This window comes from Pholcus phalangioides, unplaced genomic scaffold (assembly GCF_987345545.1).
Source record: "Pholcus phalangioides strain wild (caught in Gottingen) unplaced genomic scaffold, Ppha-v1.0 ptg000028l_1, whole genome shotgun sequence".
Lineage (NCBI taxonomy): Eukaryota > Metazoa > Arthropoda > Arachnida > Araneae > Pholcidae > Pholcus > Pholcus phalangioides.
The window spans coordinates 10,252,015-10,272,537 of record NW_028301618.1 but is presented as its reverse complement, the minus strand read 5'-3'; the positions used below and the strand labels follow the sequence as shown (position 1 = coordinate 10,272,537).

Here is a 20,523-nt window from a genome sequence, read left to right as displayed (position 1 = left end):
TACCTGAAACAAACAAATACGTTTTCTTTAACCATAAAACTATAGGTTTCAAAAGCAAAATGAGATGCTAGCACAGGCATAAACTTTACAGGGACCGGGGCTGTTTAGTATTCACCACAATATTCATGAAATCTTGAAACATTGAGCCTGAGCAGCCTGAATTTTTTAATAACTAGATGCCTACGTAGTCAAGTCTTTTGCTATAAACTGTTGTGTTGACCGATTGGATTGGATTTTAACTTTATTGGCGCAAGGACCAATTTGGTCAAACTGCGCCAAAACAAATGATTATAAAAAAAAAAGGTTGTCCTTTTGTCATGTCAAAAAATTAAAAAAGCGCGGGATAAAAAGTAACATGAATTGTAAAAACTATAATTTGTCATACAAACCAATGGCTTTGATGAATTTAATAATGCGAGATGCATCGCTATTGTCATTTAAATGACTTTTACCAAAAGCGGTCGTCAAATGATGATGATGTGGACTTTGACAATGAGGGCACTCTGGTTGACTCTCTCGTAATAAAAGATATGATTGTGTGATACGACTGTGTCCTATGCGCAACCGGGCAAGCAGAACTTCCTCCTTTCGATTAGTCTTTGATTGTTCCAATGATCCTGCCAGCGGCGATGCATCACTTCTCAGAGGATTGAGAAGTGGTCACTGGCAGGAACCAAAAGGCTATTATCAATGTTAGTTGTTGTTCGAGCTGCGTTGTCTGCTTTTTCGTTGCCCGGTATTCCTACATGACCTGGTACCATGATGAGTGAGGTAATGTAGTTCATGAAAAATGGCATGAATGAGTGTGAAAAGTGAAGGAACACAGTGCTTGCAACGCGCTGAGACAGTGAGAGAGTCACTAATGATGCATCGTCGGTGGCGTTTGCGTCGTATATAACGTAGAGCCTGAAGGACTGCGTACAGCTCCGCCGAATAAATACAGAATGTGTTGGGAAGGGCATAATTTTTGCTGTGAAATAAAAATTTCTATGTTGAAAAACAATTTTTTTTCTTAAATCGCTGGCATAATTTCTAAAGTAATTTTTTTCCCGAAGTATGAGAATCACATTTATATATGATTTTTTTTCTTAAATCTATGGTATAATTTCTTAAGTAATAATTTTTTTTTATGTTGAACTTAAAAAAAAGTCAATTTTTTTTCCCTTTAATCTCTGCAGTTACTTTTTTTCCAAAATAATTATACATACTTATTTTGTCAATTAGTTGCCATTTACTGTTTTCCTGCATTAGGTCCACATCAATATGCAACAAGCTGCGGCCAACTTTGGAAAAAAAACTGTCGTCAGAAAACCACTTTCTGTGGAAAGGCAAGTGGCCCTGACCCTCACAAGACTTGGGACTTCTGGCTAATTACGTAATTTAGCAAATCTATTTGGTATTGCATGCACAATCACAAACGAAACTTGTGTTACTATAATTCTTCACTTTTCCGATGAAATTCAATTTCCTACGGGAAATGATCTATATGCAGTAACTGAAAGTTTTTTGAGTAATAACTGTTTGCCTGGAGTGTGTGGTGCTTTAGATGGTTGTCATATACCAATAAAAGCACCACCAAAAAATGCAAAAGGTTATTTTAATCGTAAACAGTTCCACAGTATCTTGCTCCAGGCAGTTGTGGACCACAGGAAAATATTTACTAATGTAAATTTTGGGTGGCCTGGATCTGTCCACGATGCGAGAGCGCTGGTAAATTCTGAGATTTATCAGGTTTGTGAAAATGGTTTTTTAAAGACATATCAGTGCCAGCTGCCTGGGACAGACACATGCGTGTCCCCCTATTTGGTTGCAGATCCATCAAAAGACTGGATTATGAAGCCCTTCATGGGAGTGTTAACGGCAGAACAGCGGGTATTTAATGCAAAGTTAAGCAGTTGCCTCATTTTTTATGTTGAGCATGCATTTGGTATGCTAAAAGGAAGGTGGCGTTGTCTTCTGAAAGTGAACGATACAAGTTTGCGACATATACAGCATCAAGTATTGGCTTGTTGCATATTTGCCAAGACACGCATGATGACTACCTTCATCAGTGGGATGGTGGAGAAAATAACTTACAGTGTAATGATTGCACCGTTCAATCAAATGTGAATAATAATAGCAAAGAAAAAAGGCTGAATTTACTTCAGTGGTGCTGTAACAGCCAATAAATATATGTAAAATATAAATTTTTTTTTTTTCAGTCATGGTTTTTAAAAAATTAAATATCAATTCATTTTGTTTCAGAATTTTTTCTCTGAAAGCTTCCTTCTTTTCTTCGGCTACTTTCTCTGCGGCTTCTTCAAATTCCAAAATCTTAACTGTTGTCTCCTTCAACACATTTTTTAACGCTTCTTCCATGAGGTTAATTTTTTTTCTTTTCCTACCCCGACCTGTAATGTGAATGGTTTTTATTATAAATATATTTGACCATTACCAGGGGTCTGTCCAGCTGAAATTTCGGTCTGTTTTCCAGACCCTTCACAAGATCAGACCCTTCACAAAATACAAATACACGAAACCATGAATTTGGCATGTCATTTCTTTTGTTATTAACTAGATTATTTTGCATATTGTTGTAACATATACACCTTATTTTTGTTAAGAGTCACAAAAATAAGGACAATTTTCACAAAAACAGTACCCTACAGAAAATGTCTGGACATATCCCTGCCATTACTTTTCAAATAATCACTATCATTGGTGCATAGTTATAGAAATATTGAGGTTCGAGTCCGCCAAATAATCTGAAGCACTCTGAATATTTTATATAAGTACAGTGGATCTCACTTATTATGTTTGTCAAAAAACAACATAATAGGAAAATGTTCTAAACAGGAAATTTAGATTAGTAAAAGAAGAGTTGAACTGACGAAAACTAGTTATACCAAACAGGAAAATGTTTTAAACTAGATTCACTGTATTATGAAAATAGTTTTGACTAGTAAAAACCTGGTTGAATACTAACAGACTTTTTATTTATCAATAAGGCAGGGAATTTCTTGGGGTGATTATGTTATCGGGACTCGCATTTCGTCCATACGAAATCTTCGAACCGCATTTACCATCCCTTATTCCGCATTCGAAGAACCTAAACCATTTTTCAGGAATTCCCTCAGCTGCTCTAAACACGTCTACATTGAGAAGCACCAGATTGTTTTTTCGACTAGTCATCCAATTGGATCACTCGTTTTGTTAATTTTTTCAATTATACGCTCAAATGATCGTTTTCGACTATCCGATTTTCCACAATCCGCCAACGTGTCTCGAGTTCCGCCACTCTCGTTGTCAAGGCAGATATTAGATCAACACGTGAAACGTCGGTTTCCAAAGTTTGCAGTAAGTTCGGAAAATATGCAGACATCTGATTCGAAGCCCGTGTATGGCGTACTTCTCCATGTGCTATCGTTCGTAGCAATCGACCATCGTAGAGGTTGGGAACACTTTTCGAGATATGCTGTTCTCCTCGCTGTGATATATATCGTGAGTCTGAAACTGCAACTTTCTAGAAAAATAAAATCATTCGCTCTTTTTATATCCGGATATATTCCTTACCCTATTACCTGAAGAAAGAAAAAAAAAAACAGTTTTAGTTTCATGATTTTTTTATTTCCCTTTAAATTAGTTACAAAAAAATTACAATAGAGAACAAATTCATTGTAGGCACTCTTCCACATTTGAAACGGTTGAAGTGACTACGTACGCGGTTGCGAAGAGGAGAGGGTGTTTTTCAATTTTTCGGAGTTCTTTTCGAATGAGGAGAAAATTCAATGCTGTAAGCGATGGTCACGTTCGGTAGCACACAGATTTTTTCAAGCGAAGATTTCCATTTCCGCAAACTGTTCAAAATCGATCCGTGCTCATATTTCTTATCAGTAAATGCTAGACATCTCGACGGACAGGTTCTTCAATTTGTCACTGTCCAAGTACTAGTACATGTCTTCGAAAGGGGGGACGAACACGCGAAGACCGATCCGGAGTTGAAGTCGTCAAAGATGACCCACACATCGGCGGGACGGATCCGTTGTAGTTCCAGGGTATCCAGAGCGGTCATTTTATTGAAAACTGTCCATACCAAACTTTTGTTCAGGATGGTGTCGTTTCTCTCGCTCGGTTGTAGTCACATTATGCGAGCTCGGCATCGTCACAGTTTCTTCCGTATTGGCTGAAACTGATCGCTAACACAAACGCCGGGAAGGGCACGACATATATCCTTTAAAAAAAATTTTTTTTTTTGGACGTTTCCGATGTGAACATATAGACGAGAGTGATGGAATCCGAAATATTGTGGAAAATAAGCGCGTGTTTCGGAAGAAACTGGTGTTGTCGAGGTGGCAGCATCGGGCGGAGTATTGCGCTGGGGATGTACTCTCGTTGTGAAAAAAGAAAATGTAAGGTCTGACTGGTAGTCGACGAAATACAGCTAGAGGAACACAGAGAATAGTTTTGACGGAGCAGAAACGTCATTTTGTCACTTACGTGGGAAGTAAAATACGTTGGTCACACGAGTAAACGCGTACAGGGCTCATATCAACAATTTTTGAACGCATGAGAAAGGATACGACGAACTGTCATACTTCCGAAACCATCGTGATATCTATTCTCGGTATGGAGAACAACCGGGAAAAGATGCGCGCCGGATAAAGACTTCAGTGCGAAAGCATGACATTTCGTCCTCGCGGACTAAACAAGAGGATTGAAAATAACGATAGATCTATTGCAGTGAAACTATTGTTTGGGGCATGGAAATGAGGTCCATGTACCATTTCCCCACGAGAGAGAGGTGTTGCTATTAGAACCCCAAATCATATGTGTATTGAAGTCTCCAAGAAAAGTGGAGGTAGTTGATCAATCAGATCCAGATCTCTCTGTAAGATGGTGCCATTTGGTGGCAAATAAATAGAACAGATGGTAATTCTTAGGCCTGTAGAGATTTCCACCGCGATGGCTTGCAGGTTCGCTCGACGACACATGATGTGGAACCAGCACTGCCACACGCGGTAGGCTATACTCCCGTCATCGTAATCCAGTAGTTCCCAACCGGAGGTACGCGAAAAGAAAATGGTAATGGCGGTCACCCATCTGAAAAAAACAAAAGAATTACAAAAAGTAATCTACAACCGAGGAGTTGCGTCCGCTGAAAGGATCGGCTTTCCCAACCTGTGATCCAGATTCGCGCACTCGTTCCTCTCGGCTCATTTTTCTTCGGCGTTTCAGATTTTATTGTTGACGCATGCCGGACTGTGCATAAAAACGAAGAATTAATTACTGAGTACAATACTCAGTACCTCTGAGGTATTAATTAATACCTCTGTCAAATAATACGGAACATGTCAGAATAATTGCTGAGCACTTGAAAAGATTTTCTTCAAATTTTCTTTCATTTGTCACCCAAGGGGGTGGCCGACTGTTAGACTTAATCGAAGCAATTGATCATTATTTCTTTGAAAAAGGAATTCAATGGTCAAAATGCATTGGCCTTCATGTGGCAGAAGTCGCCCCCAAAATGAAATGGACTCACTGCTATATTCAGACAGAGCCCTGCATCGAAACGTTCTTGATGAAGCGGTTAAAGTTGACAACTTATCAAGGTGAATCCTAGTAACTACAGGTTGCTATATTGTTGTGTGAAGACATGGACAGCCTTCACAACGCTTTGCTTTTGCACACCGTTGTAAGGTGGTTGTCTCGGGGTCAAGTCCTAACGCGGCTGTTCGAACTTCGTCACGAAGTAGCTCTTTTTCGACACTTGACGAATTCTTGTCACAAACCGAGCTAAATTTAACAGTCGGTGATTTGAAACTTATTTTTCAGAGTCTGAAATGGGTGATCGGTGGATTCCAGAAAAGAAGTTGCTAGAGCTGGCATCAGATACCACTCTGAAGATTTTCATCAATGGTGAACCTAGTCAATTTTTGGGCTCGCCGTGGTCGAATACAGAGAACTTTCTAAAAAGGGCATAATCTTTTTATTGCCGTTTGTTATCACGGAGCTTGTTGAACGAGCGTTTTCTTCGTATGTTTATAGAAGTAAATTGAACACAACTCCGGATTAGAGGTTGTATTGAGCCTAATTTTTCAAAACTTCGGAAAAAAATGTGATATTAGGGACTATTAAATTAGTCCCGAATACCACATCATTTTTTTCCCAATCTTTGTGTTAATTTGTTTGCTTACTTCAAAAATAGAAAACTATATAATGAAAAAATTCACCATTTACCTATATTAGAAAAGTTTTCGGAATCTGCAATGGGAGGGGGGCGGGGTACGCGAGCTGAAAAAGGTTGGTAACCCTTGTCGTAATCAATACGGAGCAGGGAATGCCACCTGATGTCTCTCAGGGAAATATGCATGGAATGCGACGATATCGGGATCATTTAATTTAATCAAGAACTGAAGCATACTGCTGAACTTTTCTTCCTCAAGTTCAAAACAAGCTTTTAAGTGCTTTATACAGTTTCCTCTTTTCTCTGTGTTGCAGATGGAGTTCAAATGGCCCCTCCAGGCTATCTACATGCCAAGCACACAGTTTCTTTTTGCACTACCAAAAATACTCCCAGGCATTATAATAAACAGGGACATCATCACTCATAAAACTTGTGTTCATATTGACACCCAATTTATTTTTTACCAAATTAAAAAACATTTTCATTGAATTAAAATTTACTGTTGAACAAAAGCGAAGCAACTGGAAAACCTTCGAATTCGTCTATGACTAGCACAGAAACTTACTCAAAATTGTCCTCGCTGATTCGAAATGAGGAATCAATAAATATCCTGTTCATGCCAAGTGTTTTTAACACGTGTTCTTGATTTTGCGTCATAATCGATAGAAAAAAATCATCTTTCAATAAAATACTATCTACTTGCCCCTGTTCTTAGCACCGGATTGTCTTCCTTAGACATTAGAGTCAAGACTCATGTTGAAGAATTAAGTTCATCACTCAAAATATTTGCCCCATGACAAGAAGGCTTTATGCAAATCCTTGATGGATAACAAATTTTCTCTTGTCTCAGTCATGGGTTTTCTTGCATCTTTCAAAATTTTATTTTCACTGATACCCATAACAAGTTTTCCTGCAGAAGATACAAAAGAAATCTATGAATATAATAAAAAATATTAGAGCCTGCAGTTGACTTGATATATAAGAAAACTTCATGAAAATATATAATTTTTAATCACTACTAAATTGAATTTGTTGGTATTGATTTCTATACCGTTCGTAGTTCTTGTTAACTAAAGAGAAAAGGAAACAAAATGAAAAAGAAGATAAAATTGAACAATTTTTTTTTTTTAAAAAGCAAAAAAAAAGGATATTTACCTCCCTTATGAACAAAGACGGAGAAAATATTTCATCTTCCTACAAAAGTTATCGGGTGGAAACCAGAAAACGAAGTGAGAGAGAATAATTAAAGGAAAAAAAATGTTATTAAAAGTTACCTCGGGTGAAGTTTGATGTAATGTTGTTGGTGAACATGTCTCCGAGGAAGTTTGTGCTGACTGCAGGGAGAAAAAATTTCCCTATTATAAAAATCCAGAAAAAGAAAAAATTAGCTTTCATCTAGAACGGTTCATATCCTCAAAGCGAGACAGTATTTCATGCGTAGTGATAACTCCGCAAATTAGAATTATTTTAATATTGCTTTTATATTTTTCATATAGGGGAACCCGGAGCGGAATGAAGTTCGACGTTTTTCAGTGGCAATAAGTAGAACTAGACCAACCATGTTAGTCTGGTTTTCTTGAGCGTTGGTGCGTGATTTATTGCTCCTGTATTGAAACTTCTAATGATTTTGTAACCAAGGTAAGGTATACATACTTGTTTACATTATAACTAAGAGATCGAAAAAAAATTAAGGGCTTACTAAAAACGATTTCAGATGGTTCGAGACTACAAGAGAAAAATATAGTCTACTAAGGCGGTTACATGATGTTCCCCAGTCTATTTTGTAACCTGTGAACACACGAGGATTTTTCACTTCCTGGCTTCGGATGAACAATACGAGACACACACTTTTCAATTCCTTATAACATTCATTTGTAGCGTGAAGCACTGAGTGGAGTCAGAGCAGCCTCCCTTCACAGCAATTTTTGCCCCAATATACTTTATATGTTCAAACTTTCAAGTCCCCATCTCTCGGTCACTTTACATGTATAGTATTTTTTTAGAGCAATTTTAAAGTATGAAAAAATTACAATGAAGGGAAGAGGGAATTGGGTAGGGAATCATGTCTTTGAACACTCTTCGGTGCAGTAGGGAAGTATTTAATCAACCTATGTTATTGTCCCTACTTGTATTTTAATGAAGTTTGGAACATATAAGTAAAGCTTTATTTTACTCACTGTATCTATTCTACTCCTCGGAGTATCCCTATCCTGTAAAAATCGGAACGCTTCATAAGCAAACCATCTGCTGACAAAAACGTCTGTGGTCCTAGAAAAAAAATATATTCATGCCACATTTCAATGCCAGTTTATGTAAAAAAATATATTTGGGTGTGTACTCATTAACAATTCATTGTTCATACTTATTCCATATAAAATAAATGTGTGTAAAATACAGCTGTGAATCTTGTGATAAGTAAATGTTGTATATTCAAGTCAAATTTATATTCTTTTTTCTAGCCCTGCTATAATATCATGCATTGTATGTGTATGGTATTCATCAACAATCGGAATAAAAATATTTCTGCCACAGAAATTGTCATCAGTTCACTGTTTCCAGTGCTATATTAATAATTAGTGTGTGCTGATCGGTTTTAACAATCAACAGGTTCAATATTACATCATTTCAATGTTTTTTGCAATCAATTTTGTTCAATCAACACACATTATTCGAGATAAGAAATATTATCGAGAGACCATGTTTTACTTCAAGTTAGAACTATAGATAAATATATACAAATTCTCAATACAAAAAACCACCTACCTTTTCCTTTACTATTTTTTTCTCTGGCTTTTTCTTTACGGTAGGATGCCAGCAGGCTAATTATTTTCGACTTGCACTCATCTGCTGGTCGGCCCATGGTGCAGCTAATCTCTCGCCACGCATCCTCCTTCAAATTCTTGCGAAAATGATGTACATGGCGAGGATCCCATAATAATGTTTGGGATTTATACATTTCAATCAGCTGAAAAAAATCTTCTTCGGTCCACGCCATATGATAAACGAATTCAATGACTACTAAAAATGACAAATTTCAATTATTAGGACTATTAAATGACTTTCGCGAAACAAGACGAGGAAAAAAAATTGAAGGCTCAGAATCACGTACAAACACGCACACCGATAATGACGCCGTCTAAACTAGAAGGAGGAATCCCTGTGTGTTCGTCTAAAAAACCGACTCCCAGTGGACCGGTTCAAACATATCAAGAATGATTCGTTAATCGTACAAATTACTGAACAACCGATTGCAATGCACGATCCGCGCGCTAGTGTATACGCGCCTTTACGCCTTGAGACATCAATAAGACAAGCATTCGTAAAGAGGGAGCATATAATTTCTATATCGAAAAATATGGCTAAGGCTTACGACCGTACTTCGAGGCACGGAACTTTTTCTGACCTCTATAATTGCGGCTTGCGGGGCAACTTGCCCACTTTCAATAAGAACTTTCTTGCTCATTATCAGCTCACCAAATTCAAGAACAAGGTGTACCTCAAGGTAGCCTTTTAAGTGTAACTTGCGGCTCGTCCTTCATGTGTTCCATCTTACGGTCTTCGTATGAGGACACTTGTGGAAGAACTAGAATTAGGGAGCAGTCTCTGCCAGATGGCTCTTTCATTATCATTATACCCTAGAGCCACCACAGCAGATGTCATATATCGGCAGATATTCTTCAGGCACAGGTACAATAGGTACTTCCCCATATATACCGACGGCTCTAAGAGCCCTGGGCATGTCGGTTGTGCCTACATCTGCTGTGAGAGAGAGAGGAGACATCTTTCAAACTTCACGACACATTCACTATATATACGGCAGAACTGTACGCAGTCCTTCAGGCTCTACGTCATATACGATGCATCATTTATAGCGACTCTCTCAGCGCATTACAAGCATTGTGTTCTTTTACTTTTCACACTCATCCATTTATTCATGCCATTTTCCATGAAATGCATCACCTCATTCATCACGGTACCACAGTAAAATTTTACTGGGTACCAAGTCATGTAGAAATACCGGGCAACGAAAAAGCAGACACCGCAGCTCGAACAACAACTAACATTGACAATAACGATTGACAGAGTGTATATTCCTGATGACTTATCAGATTCTAAAAGCGATTTTAGTTTTGATAGTGGTATAGATTTTTCGGACTGCTCCTCATATAGCGATGAATCTGATCATGATTCAATAAACTTGCAAAGCGTTAGGCAGTGGTGCAAAATTGATATGATGGAAATCCGGGAATTTTGAAGATTGCAAGAAATAGGTTTTTATTGCTCATGAAGTTTCTTCATTTTAATAATAATGAGGAATTTGATAAAGACCGACACCCATGGCCGAAATTAAATCAAATGGAAAATACTGCCAAAAAAAGAGCAAGATTTGGCTTGAAGTTTTTCGTTCTTTGTGAAGCAGAAAGTGGATACATTTCAGATTTTCTCATATACACAGGTGATGGAACAGTGTATAATCCGAAATACAGCCAATATCTAGTTTCCACCAAAATTGTTTTACACTTGATGAATCGATTCCTGGTAAAAGGTTATTGTGTTTAAGCAGTCACGAGCTGCTTGGAATTTATTTTTTTGTTCAGCACTACGGAATAAAATCCTGGCGATGCATTGACATTGAAATACAACATGATTACATTCTGAAATTTGCGACACGCAAATTGCGTGCGCGTAAACTAAAAATTAGAACAAGCAAAAGGGAAGGACGAGTGAGTATTACACAGCTATATATACACTCCTGGTGGCTGACGTCATAAGTCGCACAAAGTGTTGCCACAATACTCCCCCTCCCGTTAAGAAGTAGGTGGAAGCACAAATCGGACTCCTCTGCCACTTCGGGTGAACGTGTCTTTGGTAGGCACTGTGGGTTTCACTTCAGTCGGCACTGGACGTAGCACACCAGCGGGTTTGACACGGTCAATCGAGACATTGACCTTTTTACCTTTCACCTCTAAGAGAAATGTTCTGCCCTTTCTTTGGAGCACACGGTACGGGCCTTCATACGGTGTCTGTAGTGGTCGTCTCACTGAATCGGTACGCAAAAAGACGTGCGTGCACTGATTCATGTCTTTATGAATGAAGGTGGCCGGCTGATTATGGCGGCTCGCTGGAACAGCTCGAAGATCGTTTCTCGTTTACGAGAGAAGATGAACAAACTCGTGCACGTTACACGATGACACTTGCTGTTCGGAGCAAAAAAATTCCCCTGGCAAGCGAAGAGTAGTCCCGTAAACGAGTTCCGCCACGGAACTGCCGATATCCTCTCGTAGACTTGAGCGTAATCCTAAAAGGACCAATGGAATTGTCTCGACCCATCTTTCGGTAGCATGGCAACGAATAGATGACTTGAGGTTTCGATGAAACCGCTCTACCATTCCATTTGCAGCAGGATGGTAAGCAGTTGTGCGCCTTTTTTCTATGCCGAGCAGTTTCGCAAGCTGGCTGATTAACCGAGACTCGAACTGGGCTCCCTGATCGGACACGAGCGGCTTTGGGCAGCCGAATCTGGATATCCAACCTGTGACGAAGGCACTGGCCACAGTTTCTGCTGTCTGGTCGGCGATCGGGAGAACCTCTGGCTATCTGTCCACGCATGCCAGGCAATAACGGCAGCCTTGTGAAGTTGGCAACGGACCGACCAAATCGATGTGCACTATCTGGAATCTTTCGTCCACCAGAGGAAAATTTCCAACTGGGGCACGCGTGTGTCGCTGGATTTTTGACACGAAATACATGAACGTGTCCAGGTGGCACAATCTTTTTTAAGTCCTTTCCACACAAATTTCTGCGTCATGAGATGAACTGTAGCACGTACTCCTGGATGTGAGAGTCTATGCACCGCATCGAACGCCATTCGCCGAAATACTGCTGGAACATATGGCCTAACTACGCCAGTAGATACATCACATGCAACAGAAACGTTTGTAGGTGAAAAAATCAAGTTTTTAATCTCAAGACTAGAGTCGGGACCGCGCAACACCCCAATTCCTGATCGTTAATTTGCTCTTTTGCGAGCTGTTCATAATTAATTTCATTGGGAAAATAAATACTTGAAATTCGTGAAAGGGAATCTGCTACAACATTTTCATTACCAGATTTTTAACGTATATCTGTTGTAAATTTCCCTAAATATTCGAGGTGTCTTTGCTGTCGTGGAGAACATTTCTCTAATCTCTGTTGGAAAGCAAACGTTAGGGATTTTTGATCCGTGAATATTGCGAAATTCCTGCCTTCTAAGAAATAACGAAAATGTCGCACGGCAGAATAGGCAGCGAGCAATTCACGATCATAAGCACTGTATTTTGCTTCTGCAGGTGTTAGTTTACGGGAAAAATATGCTAGAGGTTGCACATTTTTATCCACTACCTGCTGTAAAACTGCGCCAACAGAGATAGAAGAAGCGTCAACCATTAGTGAAATTTCTGCATCAACTACCGGGTGAGCCAACAATGTAGATGTCGCTAAAGATTCCTTACACTTTTGAAAAGCGTTAAGAGCTGCATCTGTCCAATTAATTACAGTTTTGTCATTTTTCTTTTTAGCTTTTACGAATTGATATAGCGGAATTTGAATTTCTGCGGCTTTTGGTATAAATCTGTGATAAAAATTTAGAACCGCCAAAAATCGACGTAATTCTTTGAGAGTGTCGGGTTTTGGAAAATTAACGATAGCTGAAACTTTTTCGGGTAATGGTGACAAACCTGATGCTTTGGCCAAATAACCAAGAAATGGTAATTCGTTAGCACCAAAAGTGCATTTGTCAACATTAATGACTAACCCATACTGTTTCAGTCGTTGAAAAACTGTACAAAGATTTTCGCGATGAATTTTTTCATCTTCAGATGCTACCAATATATCATCCAAATATGGAAAGTAGTAGTCAAGTCCGCGTAAAACTTCATGTATAAACCTTTGAAATGTATTCGCAGCGTTACGCAACCCAAAAGGCATATATTTAAATTCAAACGCCCCAAAGGGTGTAACAACTGCCGTTTTTTGGACATCTAATTCCTCGACAGGTATCTGATTATAGGCGCGAACAAGATCTATTTTTGAAAAAATATTTTTACCAAATAGATTATGTGAAAAATCATGTAAATGTGGTATCGGATAACGATCCGGTATTGTCACCGCATTTAACCGGCGATAATCACCACAAACGCGCCATGAATTATCTTTTTTCGGGACCAGGTGAATGGGGCTGGCCCACGGACTATTCGAGGGGACACAAACGCCCTCTTGAAGCATACGGATTGGATTGGATTGGATTTTAAATTTTCTGGCGCAAGGACCAATTTGGTCAAACTGCGCCAAAACAAATTATAAAAATAAGAAAAATCATCCTTTTGTCATGTCAAAATACTAAAATCATGCATGATAAAAAGCAACGTAAAGCATAAAAAAATGACATGAATTGTAAAAATCTATAATTTGTTATAAAAACCAATGGCTTTGATGAATTTAAAAATGCGTGATGCATCGCTGTGGTCATTTAAAATGTCATGAAGTGAAAGATGACTTTGACCAAAAGCGGTCGTAAAATGATGACGATGATGTGAACAAGTAAAAGCATGAGCAATGGTCAATGGACTTTGACAATGTGGGCACTGTGGCTGACTCTCTCGTAATAAAAGATATGATTGTGTGATACGACTGTGTCCTATGCGCAACCGGGCAAGCAGAACTTCCTCCTTTCGGTTAGTTCTGCAGCTCGAACGCCAATGGCCAAGTGTGGGCTTGATGGCATGTAATTTGTTATTAATTTGATTGTTCCAATGGTCCTGCCAGCGGTGATGCATCACTTCCCGGAGGATTGAGAAGTGGTCACTGGCAGGTACCAAAAGGTTATTGTCAATGTTAGTTGTTGTTCGAGCTGCGGTGTCTGCTTTTTCGTTGCCCGGTATTCCTACATGACCTGGTACCCAGTAAAATTTTACTGTGGTACCATGATGAATGAGGTAATGCAGTTCATGAAAAATGGAATGAATGAATGGATGAGTGTGAAACGTACAGGAACACAGTGCTTGTAATGCGCTGAGAGAGTCGCTATAGATAATGCATCGTCGGTGGCGTTTGCGTCGTATATGACGTAGAGCCTGAAGGATTGCGTACAGTTCTGCCGAATATATAGTGAATGTGTCTGGAAGTTTGAAAGATGTCTCCTCACAGCAGATGTAGGCACAACCGACATGGCCAGGGCTCTTGGAGCCGTCGGTATATATGGGGAAGTACCTGTTGTACCTACCCCTGTGCCTAAAGAATATCTGTCGATATATGACATCTGCTGTGGTGGCTCTAGGGTATAATGATAATGAAAGAGAGACATCTGGCAGAGACTGCTCCCATGGTGCCAGTTGCCAAGCAACTGGGGCCACACGACTGATGTCTAATTCTAGTTCTTCCACAAGTGCCCTCATACGAAGACCGTAAGATGGAACACATGAAGGGCGAGCAGCAAATAGTCTATTAAATGAGGGATTAAAAATGACACGATGAAGTGGATGACCTGGTAAAGACTTCATTTTGATATAATATTTCAAAGAAAGTTGTTGGCGTCTTGATGTCAGTGATGGCTCGTTGCATTCGACATACAGGCTCTCCATTGGAGACGTCCGGAAAGCTCCAGAACAAATCCGCAGGGCGAGATGGTGGACTGGGTCGAGCACACTCAGATAGCTCCGAGGTGCCGACCCGTATACAATGGAGCCGTAGTCGAGCTTCGATCTTATTAAAGCTTTGTATAAGTGGAGGAGCGACTTACGGTCTGCTCCCCATGATGTAGAAGAGATGACCTTCAACAGGTTCATCGTCTTCATGCAACGAGCTCTCAACTGTGAAATATGAGGTTTAAATGTAAGTTTCTTGTCAAATGTAATGCCGAGGAATTTTGTATTCTCTACAATAGGTATTTGACTATTATTTAAAAATAATTGTGGGTCATCATGAAGCTCACGACGCCGGCAAAAATGCACAGCGACGGTTTTGTCTGCGGAGAAAGAGAAGCCGTTATTATGAGCCCACTTGCTGATCTTGTTGAGTGCGGTTTGTAATTGTCTCTCGGCTGACCTCATATTCACTGATTGATATGATATCAACAGATCATCCACGTATAGTGCGCCAGTGACTGACAACGGGAGTTGGTTCAACACCCCGTTCAGTCTTAAAATAAAAAGTGTTACACTTAAAATGCTACCTTGAGGTACACCTTGTTCTTGGATTTGGGGAGCTGATAATGTACTTCCGATCCGTACCTGGAAGATGCGTCGAGCGAGAAAGTTCTTAATGAAAATAGGCAAGTTGCCCCGCAAGCCGCAATTATAGAGGTCGGAAAGAATTCCGTGCCTCCAAGTACGATCGTAGGCCTTTTCTATGTCGAAAAATATGGCTAGCATATGCTCCCTCTTTACGAATGCTTGTCTTATTGATGTCTCAAGGCGTAATAGATTGCATGTTGTGGACCTGAACCGTCTAAAGCCGCTTTGATGTTTCGATAAAATATTGTTAACCTCAAGGTAGTGCATAAGGCGATAGTTGACCATGCGTTCCATGAGCTTACATAAACAACTGGTCAAAGCAATAGGTCTGTAACTGTTCGGTTGTTGAGGATTTTTGCCAGGCTTCGGGAATGCAAGAACTATGGCTGCTCGCCAGGTGTCAGGAAATGAATGACTGAGCCAGATCCGATTAAATAAAATGAGTAAATGTGACAGTGATTCTGGTGAGAGATGCCGAATCATGGAATAATGAATAGCATCGGGCCCTACAGCTGAGTCAGGACTTCGCTGCAAGGCCGTCGTCAGTTCATGAAGGGTGAACAATGAATTGTACCCCTCCGGTGTAAAAGGCCGGAAGGTGTACGATGTACGTTCGGCTGATGATTTAATGGGATGAAACGATGGGGGATAGTTCGCATCACTGGAGACAGTGGCGAAATGGGCGGCGATGGTATCCGCAATATCCCTCACATCGCTGATGATAGTGCCATTGGTGTTTAAAATAGTGATGGGATGAGACTGATAATGACCATTGATTTTTCGGATCCGGTCCCAAATGACTTTAGATGAAGTAGATGAATTGATTCCCGTGGTAAACTTTTGCCAGGACTCGCGTTGAGCCTGGCGCCTGGTTCTTCTTGCTATCGCCTTTGCTTCTAAAAATGCCAACTTGTTGTCATGGGTAGGATACCGCCGGAACCTACTCCACGTTTTCTTTTGTGCTTTAATAGTGAGATTACATTCGTGGTTCCACCAAGGTTTAGGAAATTTAGGAAGTTTCGAGGAGACTTTGGGTATTGTTTCATTGGCTGCTGAGATCATACAACTGGTCACAAGGTCGACACAATGGTCGACGTCGGGTTGCGAAACCATATCCTCCGTGATTTCTGCCTTGACCGTGAAGTCTGCCCATCGGGCGGCCACAAGCTTCCACCGAGGAGGACCCTCAGGTATGCTATGGCTTCGATCAAGGCACTTAACCACTAGAGGGAAATGATTGCTCCCGTGGAGGTCTGAATCAACCGACCAGGACCAGTTCGGCAAGAGTGAAGGTGAGCATAATGATAAATCTATTGCAGTGAAACTATTGTTTGGGGCATGGAAATGAGTGAAACTGCCATCATTCATGATGGTAAGGTCCATGTCATCTAACAGTCGTTCAACCATTTCCCCACGAGGGGTGTTGCTGTTAGAACCCCAAATCATGTTATGTGCATTGAAGTCTCCAAGAAGAAAAAATGGTGGTGGTAATTGATCAATCAGTTGTTCTAGATCTCTCTGTAACAATGTGTCATTTGGTGGCAAATAAATGGAACAGATGGTAACTCTTAGGCCTGTAGAGATTTCCACCGCGATGGCTTGCAGGTTCGTGCGCAGCGTTAGAACGCGCGACGACACATGATGTGGAACCAGCAGAGCAACACCGCGGCAGGCTCTACTCCCGTCATCGTAGTCAATACGAAACAGGGAATGTCGCCTAATGTTCCATGTCTCCGAGGGCTTCGTGAAAGTTTCCTGGAGTGCCACGCAAACAGGATGATAGCGATTGATTAAATCCTTTAGATCTTCGTAATTGGATCTAAGACCACGAATGTTCCATTGAATAATGTTGGCCATAAATTTTAAATGGATGTAGACGGTTCAAGGTCCTTGAACTTATTTCGGTCTAATTTCCGGCGAGTACCACCGGATTCTGTGGGGTTATCGAGATCCATGTCACCAATTGATTTGTCATCAAGCAGTGACATGTTTTGTACTGTAGGGTTCTTCTTTGCTCTCTGAATGGCTTTTCTTGAATATCCGGTCTTGAATAGTTTTATTTTAGATTTATTTCCACTATTGAATTTTGGCTTAGTAGCTGTAGTTACTTTGAATGTGTTCGCTGTTGCTTTTCCTGCTTCTTCGGAGGTGGTGGACTCCTTCCGTATTCCAGCAGAGCAACAGCAGCCACAACTATTACATGGTTGGTTAGATGATGTTTGAGTGGATGTATCAGCTATGGGTTCGGTCTGAGTTGTCACAGATGCTTTGGTGACATTGTTAGTCTTATTAGCTGTTGATGGATTTGTTACCATATTAGAGTATGATGTACTAGCTATTGGAGTTTGGTTAGGGATTACACGACGGCGTGCTTCAATATATGAGATGTTATTGAGAACCTTGATCTTCTGGATCTCTTTTTCCTCATTCCATTTCGGACATTTCCTGTCAAATGCGGGGTGGTCGCCACCGCAATTGACGCACTTGAATGGTGAATTAGTGCAGTTGTCCGAAATGTGGTCCCTCTCGCCGCACTTTGCGCAGGTGGGTTGACCACGGCACGCCATTCGTGAGTGACCGAATTTTTGGCAGTTGAAACATCTTACAGGGTTAGGTATGTATGGCCGGATATGGAGGTTATAGTAACCGATTTTGACATCTTTCGGCAATGTTGGGGATGAAAATGTCAGGATTATATTACGTGATGGAGCTAGATTGCCATCTTTGCGGCTCATGATATGTTTGGCAGATGTTACGCCTTGAGACGCTAGCTCCTGAGTTAGTTCATCTTCATCCATGTTAATTAAGTTAGGGTCTGAGATGACACCACGTGAATAATTCAGCGTGGGGTGGATTTTGATTGTTATGGGAATGTCCCCGAGAGATGTGAGCTTTTGAATGAGTTCGGCTTGTTTAGGAGTGTTAGTTTCGACGAGAAGGTCTCCTGAACGGAGAGCCTTCACTGATTTCAGAGTTCCAACTGCGCCATAGAGAGCTTTATCAATCAAGAATGGTGATACTTTTGACAGCTGTTTATTGGTATCAGAGCTATGCAAGAAGAAGAATGAGACAGATGACAGATTTGAAGAAGCGGTTTCTGTGACAATAGTTTCACTTAAAGTAGTTCTTTGACGTTTTGGTGCATTTTTTGTTTTTCCCATATTTGAATGGGTATTGTTCCACTCCCACCCACCATGCCCACCATGGAGCCCTACGAGGGGACGCGCACACGTAACCGGTGAAGGTTAGTAGCAACGTCAGGTTAGGTGGGAGCTATACACCACCAAAGCAGGCGAGCAGACGCGTTCAAGATCCAAGATCGTCGTGAAGCAGCACCAACAAACCTCAACGACGTCCGGCAGGCCCGGCCCCTCTACCTGCCCAGTAGTGTAACCCCTTCAGCCACCGAGGCGACCACAGCCGATTGACCTGGACGGGGCTAATCCAAGCCTCCCGTTTCGGCTGAATCCGAGGCCAAAGCTAGCGCATCAGGCTAACCAGGATCCCCATCTCCAGCCTTACGGGTCTCCACGCACGGCAAACACGCAGGTAGACAGCGTCCCGGATGGAGCATACGCTAGAAGCAATGCCCCATCCGGGAGGACCCCTCCCCGCCGGAGCGGGGCCCACAATGAGGGGTTGGACACAGAAGACAAACATGTACAGGACAAAACGAGACGCAAGACATGTACTGCAAGATGTGTAGAAATAAACATGTAATTTGGGCTATTGAAGGTGAAGTATATGAGCACAAAAAGCGATGACAATGACGTGTGATAGATTTGGCGTTACCCAGGGTGCACCACGAGGAGGCCTATCACATTACACCCCTTGAAGCATACGGTCAAATTCCCGTCGAACAATTTCAAGATTCTCCGGCGACAATCTACGTGGCTTCGAAAAAACTGGGAGGACCGGTAGTTTGAATGCAATGAGTGGTATTGTGCAGTACAGGTGATCGAGACAAGTTCGAATTTACTATCTCTGGAAATTCTGAAAGTAATTTATGAATTTCACAATCATTAGAAACAAAACTTAAGCCGATCGAAGGACCAGACACAGTTCTAGCCCTGATACTGCGTGAAGTTACTTGATCGATCAGGCGTTGATTTCTTATGTCTACTAATAATTCAAATTTACTCAAAAAATCGGCTCCGAGAATTGATCGCGGATGTCACAAGATCTAGAACGTAAAGGGAAACTTTCGTTTCAACTCTAAATTGACAGTTTCAAAATGAGTGCCAAAAGTTTTTATTTGCGAGCCGTTCGCAGCAAACAATTTCAATTTCGTGGGTTTTAAATTTTTGTAACTTCTACTACGCGGAATCACGGAAACCGCTGCGCCGGTATCGACCAGGTACCGATTTCCGGTAGTTTGGTCGAAAACGAAAAGGCGACTAGCTTCAAGTCCAACATTATCCGTCGCCGTGAGTGTTGGACGATTTAGTTTTCCGACTCGAAGTTACATGGCTTGCGGCATTTAGTGGCTTTATTACCAAAACGAAAATGATACCAGCAAGTTTCAAATTTTCTAGACCTGCTTCTGGATCGCGATATCCTGTCTCTCGATGTCGATCGCATCATATTTCGCACTCGTTCATTCAACGTTGCGATTTCTTGACGCAACAAGGCGATCTCGGATTGATCATCAACGTGCGCGATTGTTGCGGATACAGCCGAAACTTCGACGATTTTGTCAGCCATCAGAGCCAGTTTGTCAAGCGGGTCGGCCGAAACGCTCAAAATTTGCTGAACAGAAACTGGAAGTCTCTGTAGCCATAGAGCATGTATCGCATCATCTTTGAAATTTGAATTAGCAAGCTCCTTCATCTCGCGCAACAGATGACTTGGTTTTTTGTCACCCAAGTCCAACTCTTGCAACAACATGCGAAGTCTAGCGGTCTCAGATTCTGAAAATTGACCAATAATTCTAGATTTCAGAGCATCATATTTCTGAGTGCTTGGAGGATTTCTCAATAATAAACTTCATGCCATTAAGCCCACACTTGGCCACTGGCGTTCGAGCTGCAGGACCAACCGAAAGGAGGAAGTTCTGCTTGCCCGGTTACGCATAGGAGACAGTCGCATCAC

The 20,523-nt window shown here is 41.0% G+C and overlaps 2 protein-coding genes across 2 annotated transcripts in view; one reads left to right on the top strand and one right to left on the bottom strand.

Moving 5' to 3' along the window:
* Positions 1–20,523, top strand: part of LOC149067939 (uncharacterized) — a 176,545-nt gene that overhangs the window by 101,432 nt on the left and 54,590 nt on the right. The gene's annotated exons all lie outside the window — the stretch shown is intronic.
* On the bottom strand, positions 19,876–20,319 carry LOC149067942 (uncharacterized). Its single transcript, XM_089252126.1, has one exon. It carries the CDS (start codon positions 20,317–20,319, stop codon positions 19,876–19,878), a length of 444 nt encoding a protein of 147 aa, XP_089108252.1.

Coding starts and splice junctions, on each gene's coding strand:
- LOC149067942 (XM_089252126.1), bottom strand. CDS start 20,319: ATGTTGTTGCAAGAGTTGGACTTGGGTGACAAAAAACCAAGTCATCTG.